This window comes from Peromyscus californicus, unplaced genomic scaffold (genome assembly GCF_007827085.1).
Source record: "Peromyscus californicus insignis strain IS unplaced genomic scaffold, ASM782708v3 Scaffold_5__1_contigs__length_169319896, whole genome shotgun sequence".
Lineage (NCBI taxonomy): Eukaryota > Metazoa > Chordata > Mammalia > Rodentia > Cricetidae > Peromyscus > Peromyscus californicus.
Window position 1 is genome coordinate 47,120,563 of NW_026294573.1, and position 14,711 is coordinate 47,135,273.

The 14,711-nt window shown below is 41.4% G+C and overlaps 1 protein-coding gene across 7 annotated transcripts in view; it reads right to left on the reverse strand.

Moving 5' to 3' along the window:
• Dab1 (DAB adaptor protein 1) overlaps positions 1-14,711 on the reverse strand; it is an 803,063-nt gene that overhangs the window by 130,072 nt on the left and 658,280 nt on the right. For all 7 annotated transcript variants that reach the window (XM_052718127.1, XM_052718129.1, XM_052718128.1 and 4 more), the window contains 2 exons: positions 5,884-6,023; positions 1,298-1,396 (listed from right to left, as the gene is read on the reverse strand). In XM_052718127.1, the coding sequence (XP_052574087.1) occupies positions 1,298-1,396; positions 5,884-6,023 (239 nt within the window). The remainder of the gene's footprint in view (positions 1-1,297; positions 1,397-5,883; positions 6,024-14,711) is intronic.

A 14,711-nucleotide genomic window follows, 5' to 3' on the forward strand; every position in this document is an offset into this window, starting at 1 on the left:
TTTCAAACCAAACCCCCATGCTATTAAAAACAATTCCTATCTTCCTTCTCTCTCATCCTTGGCAGTCATCAGTACATGTCTGGTTTCAGGATTTTGAAGATTCTAGATTCCTTATTCAGATGGAATCCCATAGCATTTGTCATTTTGTACCTAGCTTATTCCATTCAGTCTTTTCTTCAGGGTTCATCCATTTGCAGCCCTTGCAGACTTTCCTGGCAGGTTTAGGCACTCTAGCATTCTACTCTATAGACAACTATATTTTGTTAATTCATTGGCTGTTTGGGTCATTCCCACCCTCTGGTGGTTGTGAATATGTTTATGACCAATATCTCATCTACTTCTCTTTATTCAGATGTAATTTTCCTACAGCATTTTTCTTCAAGAAAACACATTTTAACTCCTGAATTATCATCTTTTCACTTTTGTGTTACTAGCTAGCATAAACAAGAGACAATAATAACACAACATAATCAAGGTCAAATAATATGGATGGTTGGAATATTGCTTATAAATTGCCTGGTGCATTATCTTTGCAAAGTTCAAAGGAGGTGATGCATATGGAGGTGTTTTATAAATTGTGAAACACTGAGTGAATAAAAGGAAAAACCATTCTGGGTTTCTCAGGCATGAGGTCATGGAATGCTTGTCTGTTTTTCCTTACCCTCAATGACCAAGACCAACAGTGTTGTGTGAGTTCTGGGGATGAGTTGGGAGTTTGGTGCAGTTGTGAGCTTGATGATAACACAAACCCCTTTCTTTGGTCGGTTTAATAACGATGCTAGCCCTCACTATTCCTGGTTAGAAAGTGATGGTTTCTTTCCATCTTTTCTTTCTTTCCTTTTTCCTTTTTATATTAAGATCTCTATTTATTCATTCCATAACAGCAACTGCAATGTATGACAAGTTAAACTGGTGAGTCTGAGGCTTCAACCAAGTTCAAAACCAACATATGTCTCCCTCAAGTGCACGTCACCGAAGTTACCAATGCACACAAAAATTTAATGCAAACTGCCACATGACCACCACCACTCTTTGGAGCTCATCAATCTCCCATTAGATGACTGGGATAGTGTGACACTTAGACCACAATTACAGTATAAGAAGCATGGTGCAGTAATGCTGTGGCCAAGTCACGCAAGAGACTTGCTTTGATGGACGATCATAGTTGATCAAGTTTGTCAGTTGCTTTATGTGTTTTTATGCTTGTTTGATATTCCTGCCTGGAGAAAAGAGGCTTTTTAGTGGCCCATCTGTCAATGGATTCAATTTCATATTGTTGTGTGACTCTTTCACTTACCCCTGTCTTCTCATCAAAGATTTTGATTCCTCCAAAGGAGATGGTTAAAAAGATTTTCTGTTTGTGTTCTCCTTTGGAACGAGCGCCAGCAACAACACCCTGTTGAAAGGAAGAACAAGGTTTTTTACTTAAATGTTTTCATTTGAAAATTCCCTCTGGTCCAAAGGCATGTCAGATAGCATTAGCTAGAGCCACCAATCATACACAGCCTTCCTTTGCCCTTCCATGGGTCTCTACATCATATTCTCACATCTCCTCTACGTTTTAGGGTAATAGTGGTCTTGGCTGGTCTCTCATGGAGCAAAGATGTACCTAGCCATCCAATACAGGAAATGTCTCCTTTATGCTGCAATACATGTCTCAGAGTTGGGATAGACTACTTGAGATGAAAACAATATGACCCTCATATTAACATCTCTGTTAGGTTTTTATATTGAATGTGGATTTAATCTTTTAAATGAAGTAAGTTACTTAAAAAAGATTAAGTTTTTATACCCCAGGAAATATTTTTGCATGAATGAATTCTAGACATTAGAAAGAAGCAAAGATATGCTAGACCCCACCTTACCTCTTTCTCCCCTACCCTTTCTTGGCAAAACCTTGGCAAAAATTATAATAATTTATGCATGGCATTTGTAATAGTTACTCAAAACCATTTATATTATCCTTCCCTTGTCATTCTTGTACTTGGGGATAGAACACATACTAAATACATTCATTCTTTCCCACGTGCCCAGATAGTTGATAAACTGAAGATACATATATGAACCCACAAGAAGGTAAAGCTCATGGAACGTAGAGATGTCACTTTGTTCTCTGGTCTAGCCGTAGAGCTTAGGACCTTCCTCTGTCCCTACTGGTGGGGGCAGCAGGTGCTCATCAGATGGCCACTAAATGAGTCTGTACTATTCACTCCAGGGTTATGTGATTCAAGTTATGAGTAAGACGGTTTACTTTTTAAAGTCAGACTTTGTGGTGGCAATTACAGGTGAATATGGACGTTAGACTAGAGCACAGTTGGCAGGTAAAGTCATTCCAGAGATTTCCACATGTTCTGGGCTGCTATTCACTCAGCATTAGGTATCTCAAGGTCTCCATTCCTACATCACTGCTTACGATGAGGCTCAGCTCCCAGCAGTAGTGACACTGGGCTTTGGGCATAGACAAATCTGAAATAATATTGACTTCACAGCTCTAGGAGGTCATAGTGCTTTGTGCTGCTCTCAGAATATGGTGCTCCCAGGATTCACTTGGGGAATAACTGGTGGTGGAGACCTGTCAGTATAGCCAGAGGTAGAAGGAGGGGGCCTGCTTATGAAATTGTGTGATTATCTCTACTTTGGGTATGGAAAATCATCTCCACCTTACAATATCTGATTATACTCCTGATTCTGGACAAAGGACTTTATAATAGTTCTGTTTCCCCAAGTGTAAGTTCTATTTCTCATACACTTATGGTTCTGTTCTTGGTTCTCCAGGCTCTATCTTTGGGACTCATCTGGCCCATAGTTTCAATCATCATTCTTCTACCCAAGGACTCTAAAAGGTGACTTCTTTAAAAGCCATAGACATATGGCTATTGGGGAGTACCTTAGAGGTAGAAGAATAAAATCAATCTGAGAAAAGATAAATTAATCCTCCAGACAGAACATGATACAACTGAGTGCTAAACTATTACCTATTAACCACTGGGCATCTGGAGGTCTATTTTTGAGTTCTGGGACAGAGTGTGTAAGAAATACTTTAACTTCTCTGAACCTACATTTATAGTTACAAAACAGAGAAACCATCTCTAGCTGATGTATGTGAAGATGCCCCACTGACTCTAAGTTGAAATGCAGTGATGGTCTGGCAGTGAATAGACAGTGGGCTCCTCAGATTCACACACGGAGACTGTCCAGAACCTCCGCAATGCAGGAGAAAATTCTCTAATGGGTGATGTATCCGCTTCAGTCTAACAAAGGGAATCTTTTCTTTCTGTTTTCCCCCCAGTTCTCATACGTTCTAATAGGAGTAAGTGGGCCTTTTTTCAAAGCTAAAAGGAATTTTGTACTTCTCTCTTTCCTGGGCAGGTGGCCAAATGCAGAATCGATCATTTATGTTTCTGTGCTTCTTACAGAAAGACCACTGGGAGCTGAAATGTCAACATTCTTCTCAGCAACTTGCAAATAATGAAACACAATCGTCTGGAAATGAAGAACCCCTCATCGGTGTTCAGTGCATTTGACAGGTGTGTGTTATAGCAGGGACAAACTCCCTGGGCCTCGGGACCTCATGATTATAAGGGATGACAGATGGAACGTTTCACTACAGGTCACACACACACACACACACAGCCACCCATTAGCTAGATCTGGTCCAGCTAGCACGGCCTAGTGTTAATTCCCAGGATAAACTCCGAGGAGCAGAGCAAACTGCTACTTCACACCCACTTAAACCCAGGGAGCTTCTATGAAGGCAGCAAGCAGTCCAATAATGCTCTCAGTTGCTGCTACCTGATGAACAGCTTCTCTGGATGCTGGAGAAAGGGGATGCGGAACTCCTCTCTCCTCCACAGACGGAATGGTCTGGGTGTGAACCAGGTCTGTGCACACGGAGGATTAAGGAGTGGCATTTTTGCTGTCTTGAAATGAAGCAGTGTCCAGAGCAAATCTCCATTGATTTGCCAGGCTTCAGTTACAGCCGTAAGAATCAAGCTCTGGGCTTTTAGGTCTGTTCACGACCATAGTTCTGCTGGGATGGTTGGGAGTGGTTCTGTCAGAGAGGGACACATGAGGCTCAGTCTCTCTGGGATGCGGCCATGTCCTCGCAGATAGGCTGCACTCTGATTTCATGTATGTACGAGCAGAGTCTGGGCTCTCCTTGGGTTGGGGGTCAGACAACGGTGGGGAAAACAGAGAATTCTCCTACAAGCCAAACGTCATAGCCTATGTTGTTCAAGGATCTGCCCGGGGCCCCGTTTCCCAGTTACATCCTCTAGGCCAGCATTCATCAGTCACAAAGGAGGCCGTGGGAATCTTCTTGCCTGACTGCCTCCCTATTCATCATTCAGGTTGGAATTTAGAAGAGAAAGAAGGCTCATTATTGAGCTGCCTTGAAATCTCATAACACGGCTTCATTATCTGAAAAAAAAAAAATCACTAACCTCTTCCAAGGTGAAAGTGTGAAATCTTGATTTCATTGTTTTTAATACCCTTTTCTAATATACCTTAAGTTAAGTATGCACTGATTTTAAAAAAGTTTGTTTATATAACATTTTAAATAGCAAAAACTAGGATACAGAACATAGAAAATTAAGTAGTTCAAAAAAAAAAAAATCCTGCTATTTAAAGCCCTGCCACTGGGAGATAATACCTGCCAGGCACGGTAAAGTGCTAAGAAACACTGCACGGCACAGACAACAATAACAGTTGTGACTCGCCAGGCACAGAAGGAAGAGGTGATACAGTCGGTAATTAACAATGGTCCATACTTTAAATACTTTTGGGCACTTTGGCAGAATGTGGGCATGTTTTTCATTTTCTTATACTTAAAAATATCCCACTGACCTAACAGTGTCTTATAGACTGTCTGAAGATATGAAAAAAAGCATATATATATATCTATATATATATCTATATATAGATATATATATATACATTATTAGATGAGATAAAACAAAATCAGGTCATGAAACTATATAAACTAAAATCCATTTTTATTATATGTGTATTGTTGACGTTAGAAAAGTAAAACAATTGAAGATCAAACACAAAAAGTATCAACTTTCACTATTTTTGTGGGATTTTGGATGATTTTAGTTTTAGTCCTTATATTTTTTCAGTATTTTCAAAGTACTTTATAATTAGAACTTATATTGAGAAAAATGAAATTTTGCATGTGTGAAATGCATACGACAGGATTATTGTTAGATCATGTGCTTTTCTACTATTTTATGCCACATTTAAAAAGTTATCAGGCTATGTGGAATCAACATCTGGGGAAACAAGTTCTTTGTATGTTTTTAGGGCTGTTGAAAAAGGAGTGTACTGCTTGTTGGGTTTAAGTTTTTTCTAACTTCTTTTTCTGGTTTTCCATGCAAAGCTGTCTTTGTAGTGTCTAGCTGCATATCACTTCAGCAGGGCTGCCTTTCCTTTGTTATGAAATGCTTAGGGTGATTCTCAACAAGGACAAGAATGAATAAAATCAGCTTTGTACCTTTACATCTGCCTCGAGAGGACAAGCTATGAAAACATTTTTTTTTTAAAGCAGTAAAGTCACAAAAATTCAAACTACGTGAGGAACTACAGAACTTGATCATTTTTGTGGTTTTATTTTTTGCAGGAGTTTCAAAAGGAAGTTAACCTAGAAGAAACTATGATCCACTCAAACAGCATGAACAAGGCCTGGCTACTAAATACCTCCATAAAGTATGGGTCCAGTCAGTGTTTCTAAGTCACTGAAATTGCTCCCTAAAGAATAACTATGATTCATCCCGGAGCCAAATCCCTCAAGCCATGAGGTTATCTGGCACAGTACTGGGGAGTGGGTCTTTCCCTTACTCATGTCCAATCAGAGCTAGTCATAAAGAAACGCTTGCACGGTACCTTGAGCTTCATCATGGAATCTTGACATAACTTGTCTCCCCGAGCTGCGGACACTTCATCAATCCCAATCAGTTTGGCTTTGTATCGGACCCCTTCACCTTTAAACCTCTTTATCAAAGTGGCTTCACTGCGATCCTGACCTGAAAACGAAGGAACAGAGGTTCAGAAACAAGCATGTTGAAAAACTTACCATTTGGAGACCTACTTCCTGGTTCCACCCACACACTAGGAAAGTCAAGTCAAAAAAGTAATAAAATAAAATAATATCTTTAGATGCCAACTCTGGCTCTACCCATTTAATTACTAAGGCAATTTACTTCTCTGAGTCTCAGCCCATGGAACAGAAAAAGAACCTTAAAAATAATCACCCCAGGGGAGCAATAAACAAAATCAGATAATATGGGTAACTATTGATACATGATAGGTACTGAACCAACAGTCATCACCAACTAAGAGTTTATGTTCAAAAGTCTTGCTGGAATAGCATCAGCATCGAGTTTCCAGTATTTATAACTCTTAGTGATGCTTTGGCCAGGATCCAAGATCCTCCTTACACAAGATTCCATGAACTGCCTTATTGTAAAAGTCCAGAATGATTTCTTTGCATCAAGTAATGACACTTAACAATTATAAAAAAATGCCCTTATGATATTGCTTCTGGTTAGTCAGGTATGCAGGGAAATAGGCTATCACAGTATGTGGTATTGAGTACTTGCACCTTGCGACAGGCTCTCATTAATTATTAACATGATATTTCGCTATATACATCAATCAGGAATTTAAGCATGCCCACATAAAGGAGATGTAGAGATGTTTATTATAAACTTTATATCCATTCTTCAAAAGCCAAACCATTGCCATATTCCAAAGGAAGGGAGACATAAAATCCAGTAGCTTGTTCACAGAGTCAGAAATTAGAGAACAACGTAGCAGTTTAAACACTTACCACACTTCAGGGTAGCCTATTCAGGCATCTGGACACTGGGTCTCCAGAGACCAAGGTTCTCCCAGGCCTGCTTACCACTGATTATTATCTAATTCCTGATTATTCTCTCTCAGGACTCCCCTCATCACCACAAAACTTGAGCTGAGGACTCCAGAGATAAATCAGACCATTTCCCTCCATCCATAGTATGCGATTGACAATGTTCTGAAGAACTCAACAATAGCTAACTACAGTAGAGCACTTTTCTCTTTATAAACCCTGACTTTAATCCCTTGCATTTACTCATCCATCCATGAATGATTATTTCCTCTGTACCAAATACAATTACTTGTTGACAACAAACAAAGAAGAAACAATCTGTGCCCCTAGAAACTTAAGTTTTTTTGTGACTGCAAATAAAAATGTACAGCACATGGCAGGTGTGTAAAAAGGTTGCCACAGCGTGTCAACTAAACTTCATTTTCTGTCTATGGAAGGGTGGTAAAGGAGCCACTACCTTACAGAGCGCCAATAGTAATTTAAACGAGACAGTATGAGTGTAATACAGAGCAATCTTTCTGTAAATAGTAGCTGTCCTTCCGTGACTAGACCAATAAAAGCAGCACTTGGAGATACCATATGGGGGAGAAGGGATGGCTGTAGGGAGAAGTCTGAATCTGTGGTTTCCAACTCCTACTAGTCATTTTATCACTGAATTCTGTGACTCCTACTCTATCAATAACTTGGATAAGATTGCTCTGAAAGCAAATGATATAAAGACACATAGTCAGGAATATAAAAATATATAAATGTGAAAAATATAAGTACAAAATATGAATATTTATATGATATATATTAGGAATATAAATATATATATAAAAGGAATAGAAAAACTAAACATCAGAGTTAAATGGGGAGAGATGACAGAGGTTAGTGCTGAGAATATCTGTCACTATATTTTGGATTTGTATTTAAGCAAGTTGGCCTATGATACACAGGCTTTCTCCCCTGTCTGCTATGCTAAGTTTGATGACCGCAGACTACGTCTTGGTCTAAGAGTTCTTGGGAAGATTATCACTTTATCTCATATAATCAACTCATAGAACTGTTCTATACAACCAATAACACTCCTTTCACTATTTGGACTGTCTCCAAGTGCAACTGCTACAGTGATAGCAGGAAGCACTTACTAGAAGCATGTTACACATCCCACCTGACTAACCCTGAAGAAGGCAGGCATCCTTATACAGACCCACACTGGAAGGGAAGATCAGATAGGCCATCAAACCCACCCATACTCACTTAGAAGGACCTACACACATTTGCCCAATGCCAAAGCCTGGATTTGGGTTGGCACACATTGTGTTCCAAGCCTGTTCTTCTTAACAATGATGATTAATTGCTTTTCATCTATCCAACTTCCCTTTGAATCCCCAATTTTACCTTACACCAGAACTCACCTGGCCCAAATCCATTGTTCCTAAATATAAATACACTGGCACTGAAAGAAACTCCCTTGGGACATGGAGGGAGGTTGAATATGGAATAAATAGTTTCCAGAAAACTAGTCATGTCCAAAATCTGCCCTTGGTCAGATACAAAGAGCCTGAAGAAACATGTGTCAGGGCACAGCCTGCTGCTGAGGAGAGATTCACATGAGGAGGCAGAGCCAGGGCAGGTGGAAAGGGCAGGGATTAATAAGAAAATATTAGGCCATTTAGAGGAAAGTAGGGAGCCCAATTTATATCAGGACCCAGGGCCAAGCTAATTTGTATGAAGGGCACTTATGCAGTAGAAAATCCAGTTTCTCATTAAATGCTCCACCATTAAAAGGGTAATTTTTCATAAGCACATCTTGAACAAGGTCTCGGTTATATTAGTTAAAAAATAAATAACAGATATCAGAGCCCTAAGTGTGTGATCTCACTAGAGTACATGCAAAGGGTATGTGTGTGTGGGTCACCCCTGTAGCTTATTCCAGCCCATTTTGACTAAAAGCAAACAGTGAGCCACAGTTCAGGACGGGCAAAGCAGAGGTCGCTTGTTAAGCAAAGGCCAACAATGCTCACCATCTATTACTCAGTGTTTACTGTGTCCATTACTTTGCCAGGAATTTCACGTCATGCAATCAATCTCTCCTTTAATATTTTTTCTGCTCTTTGAGTTAGGCTGTGTGATGAGCACTATGTCACAAAAGACCACACCAAAACTCAAAGTCAACAGCACCATCTGACACTTCGAATACCAGCTGTAGTAATACAGCATTCACATCCTACATAATCCATCCATGTCAAGTTTACATACAAGTCAGTGGGGTTAGGTAATTCACAGAATGCACCGTCATCCCTTCTATCTAATTTTAGAAGATGCTTTACTTCAACAAGATGCCTCACACTTGTTGCTGTCATTCACTGTTATTGTTGGAATGCTAAATGTCTCTCCGAGGTTCTTAAGAATTGACCACTTGGTCCTCAGCTGGTGGCACTGTTTGTGGAGGCTGTGGGATCTTGGAGAAGTGGCACCTCTCTGGAGGAACTGGGTCACTGGGGGGCTGGCCTTGAGGATTTATAGCCTGGCCACACTTTTTGCTCACCCTCTGCTCCCTGAGATGGACGTGGTGTGAGCAGCCAGCCTCAGCCTCCTGTCAACATGCCTTTCCTACCTGCTGCTGTGTCTTGCCTGCTTTGATGAACTGTACACCACTACAACTGTGACCCAAAACAAACCTATCCTCATTTAAGTCGCCTTTGTCAGAGATTTTCCATGTTTTGTTTTGTTTTTTAAAAATCACAGAAAAAAAGAAAGTAACTAATACACAACAATTGGTACCTAGAAACCACTGTGATAAACCTGACCCTGTGGTCCTTGGGCCTTTGGAACTATGTGATGGTTACTGAGTATATGGATGAGTTTGGTATTGGGGGCTAGAAAAGACCTACTCTGTTTAAGGCCCATTTTGGAATGAGCTTGAAAAACAAAAATGTTGAGAGAAAACCAGGACCACCAGAAACTGGGCTGGGGTCATTCCTGTGACATTTGGGCCGAGTATCTGGCTTTGATCTGTCTGAGTTTCAAGAACATGAGTGGAGTTGAATTTCAAGTTAATGGACTCATTTGCTATTTACTGAGTGCCTACTGTGTGTTCTAAGATGTTTCTGAGTGCCTACTGTGTGTCCTAAGATGTTTAGAGATAGAGCAGTATGCTCAGCATGCAGACACCACTCCATTTACAGTAGTTTCATCCCAGGAGACAAGATTTTGATGAATCTATTGACAAAGATCAACGAATTTTCCAGCATTTCTGTCATTCCAATGTTAAGGAGAATCAGCATAAAGACGAAGCAACATGAGATCCAAAATGGCTCCCATGGAAAATATGCACCAGGACAGGGACCCAGTAGACAGAGCTGATTGTTGTAAGTAATCTTCAAAAATGAGCAAGGGAACTCTTCATAATAGTGAAGAAAAACTGAAATGGCCAGTGATTTTCAAACTGGGGTCCTCAAATAAGACTTTTCCAATTTGGGAATTTTGAAGTTGATGACCTTTTAAACATTTAGCCAAATGTGAGGAGAAAAAAAATTCTTGTATTCTAGTGATAATCTTTTAAAAATGGATCCCTTGAGGTGCTTAGTCCTACCCCATCTTGATATGCCATGTTTTGTAGACACCCATGGGAGGCCTGCCCCTTTCTGAACAGAAACAGAAGAGGAGTGGATGTGGTGGGGGATGGGGGGCAGAAGGGAAGTAGGAGGGAGGGGAAACTGCTGTTAGGATGTAAAATAAATAAATTTTAAAAATGGTTTCCTTTAAGTTGGAAATATGACTTGAGTTTCTCTGGCTTGGCATGGATGGAGAGTGTGTGTGGGAGGCAGGCCCACCATGGTGTCAGTATTGTCCTGAGAAGATCAACAGTAAACAAGGCCACTGAGAGGCCATGAAGCTTGCTGCGCTGGTGGACCTGCTTTGGTTTCCAGCACAAGAGTAATTAACAGGACCACAAGTAGGAGATGCTCTGGGAGGGATCTTAAGCCAAATTCTCCAAGTAATCTGACAACGGAATTTTCAGCATCTCATTGATTTGAATTCCAAAGGAGGAAGACATTGGATTTACATAGGATTACACTGTTGCCTGGAAACCAAGGTTCCTGCCTGAAAGTAAGAGGCCCTGGATTCAGTCTGCTCTCTTAACACTACACCTTCAGGTATGTGATTACACAGCATCCCTTCACCCTTGCAGTGCTTCAGTTTGGCTGTGTCTGATGGGTACTTCTGGAGAGAAGACAGTCTCCCAAGCATCTCTGAGTAGAAATATCCACAATGATATTTATGATCAATATCTGGGGTCCTACCAAGAGCTTGAACTATCTGATAAGTGTTATGCATTTTACTTACAATCACAGCAAACCAATGTGGTTGAACTTTAGACACAGAAAGAGAAACTCGAGTCTATGATGCCTACGTTGACATGTCTAGGAAAACACTAGTGCGAGAAAATAAACTCAGGTGTTCCTGAATCCGTAGACACCTCCCTGCCTCAGGGTATTTTATACATTTCCACAAGGAAAAGAGTTGGAACCTGTAACTCAAAAACTGGGCTATTTCTGCATAAATGATAGATATGCACTCTTGGAAATCACTCATTTACTTTATTGCTTACTTTGTCTTAAACCTTAAGTATAAAACCAAACATAAATAGATGTCTCATAGTCCTCCTGTGTCCCAATGTATTATCTGTGTACCCAGGGGAGTATTTGCATCTCACAGTTTCCTTGCAGACAGTTCTGCCTGAGAAATAGCAACTTGAGAAGTCCTCAGGGAGTCCCAGGAAACTGACAACACTAACAAGATGTGTATATTTCCAGAACTCTTCTCTGCTGACTTCTGCAGAGTGTTGTGGGAAGCCCAGAGGCTATTGTTTTTAATCCACTGTGGGGTAGGGTGGCTGTCTGGACATTATTGGAGAGCACCTGGAGGTTCACAGAAGTGACAGCAGTGCCTCCATGTTGTTAGGTCTCAGGAAGTCTCATATATCTAGAAATGAGCTCAAGTTGGACTATAGGAGGATTTCTGGTGGTTAGATAAAAGGCAGCATTCCTCAAAAACAGGTTCCCATCTGCCAAAAGGAGCCATTTCCCTTATTTCTGGTAGAAGGGACGTGACTATCTGTGGTTGCATATTAAAGCCCACGCAGGCCTCCAGGGTCCTTCAGTCCCTACTCAGGAGTATCTGTTATACACTTTAAAATCCATGCTAGTATCCCAACCCTTTTCACCTCCCCAGGCTTCTCTCCTCCTAGATAACTGTTTCATTCTCTCTATATGGATGAGGTAAGCCCCACCACCTGCTATTCTCACTACCACCAACAATACCCCCTAGCCTCTTGGCTCTGGACAACTCCAGATTCCTTTGGATTTATTGTTTCTCTTATTCACAATAAAAACTTTCCCCTTAACCATATCTTGAAGCAGTCATGTCCGAAGTTTCTTTATGCCCCCTCACATACATATGTCACCCTCTAAGCCAGGGCCAACATTGCCCCAAATGGATTTTTACCAACATCAGCCACTTCCTCACATACTACATGCCCGTTTCCTACTTGCCATGGACTGTCTTTCCTTTTACAACCTCATTTCTGCACCTTACCTCCAAACACCTTACATGTCAATCAGGTGCCTCCATGTCCTTTGTCCTCACCATGTCTTTTCTTTGACATGACTTGTCTCCTCAACACACACTGCAGACTCAGATCAAGTTCTCTTATCAGGGAGGGGTTTACTTTTCCCTTGTTACCCACACCTCTTCAATAACTAAAGCTAACCTCCCTGACACTTGACACCACCTACAAGTTGCCCCAAACCACACCGCATCCTTGTTTAATTCACCAGTCTAGTTAGGACCCAATCTTCCTTTTTTTTTCCCAAAGGACTGGCCAGTGGCCCTCATCCAGATCAAGTAATTAAGATACAGACCCTAAAGTTCTGCCCCTGGCTCTTAGAGGATCATGTGTTGCAGGCTGGTCCCTAGTTGATGGTGCTGTGGAGGGGTGGTTGGACCTTTAGGAGACAGGTTCCAGTAGAAGGGAGTTATTTCAACTGGGAATGCCCTTGAAGAAATCATTACTTCTTGGTTACATGAAATAAAGAGGTTTCTACAGCCATCCAATTATGTATCACTTCACTGTAGACCCAAAAGCAACAGGGTAGAAGAATCAAGGCACAGGCTCAGTTGGATCAGTTGACTACTACCTTCCAAGTGCCTAGCATCTTCTTAACAGACATGGGTACCTTTTGAACTTTACTCATTCTCAGCATCTGTCTTGGCATTAAGGGTATTTCACTGACTTTGTTTTCTTAGCTTTTTTCTCTATGCTCAACTCCATGGAAACCAGGATTGATTCAGCTGTGCCTGGTGTGGTAATTGGTACAGCATAGACTCACAGAACCTCAGGTCTGTGGATAGCTGAATGAGTTAATTTGTGCCTTTATCCTAAAGCAGCTACTTAGTGTGTTCCAGGAGTCAGGAACACTGAGGGAAAGCCTCTGAGGAGTCAGTAAAAAACCCCTTCCATACATATCTTACTTCACCCAACCATGTGACTCATTTAGTCTCCAACGAATAAAAGTCTTAACGTGACAAAGTAAATGTCACCCATTATTCTTTTAATGTTGACTTTGCTTTACGCCATTAGGTGGGAATGACTGTACCTCATCATGACCTGCTCACCTCCTAGACTGGCGGCAACTCTCTTCTGAATTTAAATCAGGCTGATTTCTCAGGCACTGAGCCAATTTCCTATTTTTGAACAGTGCTCACAGATGCCATTGGAGATCTCTTGCCCTGGAGCAGAAGGCACTGCCAGTATTGAGTTCTGATACTGGAAGTCAACCTGTAGACACTTCAATACAAACAAACCCCTCTAGGAATCAGGATCCAGGGAGTGGGGGTGATTGGCATTTTTATGACATCAGAAGTTTGCTTACAGAGTCCACTGCAGTCAGAAGTGGCCTCCTACTCCAGGGTGATGGCTAAGACTGTTAGTGGCCAAAGAAAGGACATTTCCTGTCCGAGCTTGTTGTCTCTGTAGGTCCTGGATTGCCTCAGGTTATAATGAGTGGCCACATGAACCTACACAAGAGCCGAATCCTTTTTTCCTAGCATGGTTGGTGCAGCTCTGAATGTCTCTTCATTTTCGCCCCCCTAGTTACAGTACTCCCCACTCTAAAGGAGGTCAACCAGCATACTCCAGCTGACTATCCACTTCTGTGTTCTGAACACTTAAGCCTTAAAGAGGGTGCCTTGCAGTTGACAATGCCTCAGTGAAATAGCATAGACAATGTAAGCGCAGAAATTCATTTCTCATGAGTCAGGGCTGGGAAGCCCGGAAGGGGTGGGGGACTGGTGCCTTTCTAGGCTTGCAGATGCCCACTCTCACACTTTGTGCTCACAAGACCTACTCATGGTCTTTTCTGCTTCTTTCCTCTCTACTAGAGCTCCAGGAGCCACATGGAAGGCAGGGTGTGGTGTGGAGGTGGAAGAGAGGAAGGGAGGGAGGAGGGTAAGTGCCAGCACATTCTGGGTCTCCCTGTTCTTAAATGGGCACTAATTCTATCTGGAGGATCTCCTCTCTGCCTTCACCTAACTTCCTACCTAATGTATCGCCTCTAAATACCATGTCACTACGAGTGCTGGATCTGTCTTAGGACTAACAGGAGGACACAAATATTTAGTCACAGAGAGTGGCTGGAATCAGGGAGAAGTATGAAGGTAGATGATAGCTTAAAACAAACATGTGTTTTCTGTTTCCATAAACTGCCTTGGCATTGACCTTGGGGGCAAGGACTATTATTCACTCAGGAAGGGAACTCAAGCATAGGGAAGCAAGGTCACTGTGTAAAGCCAT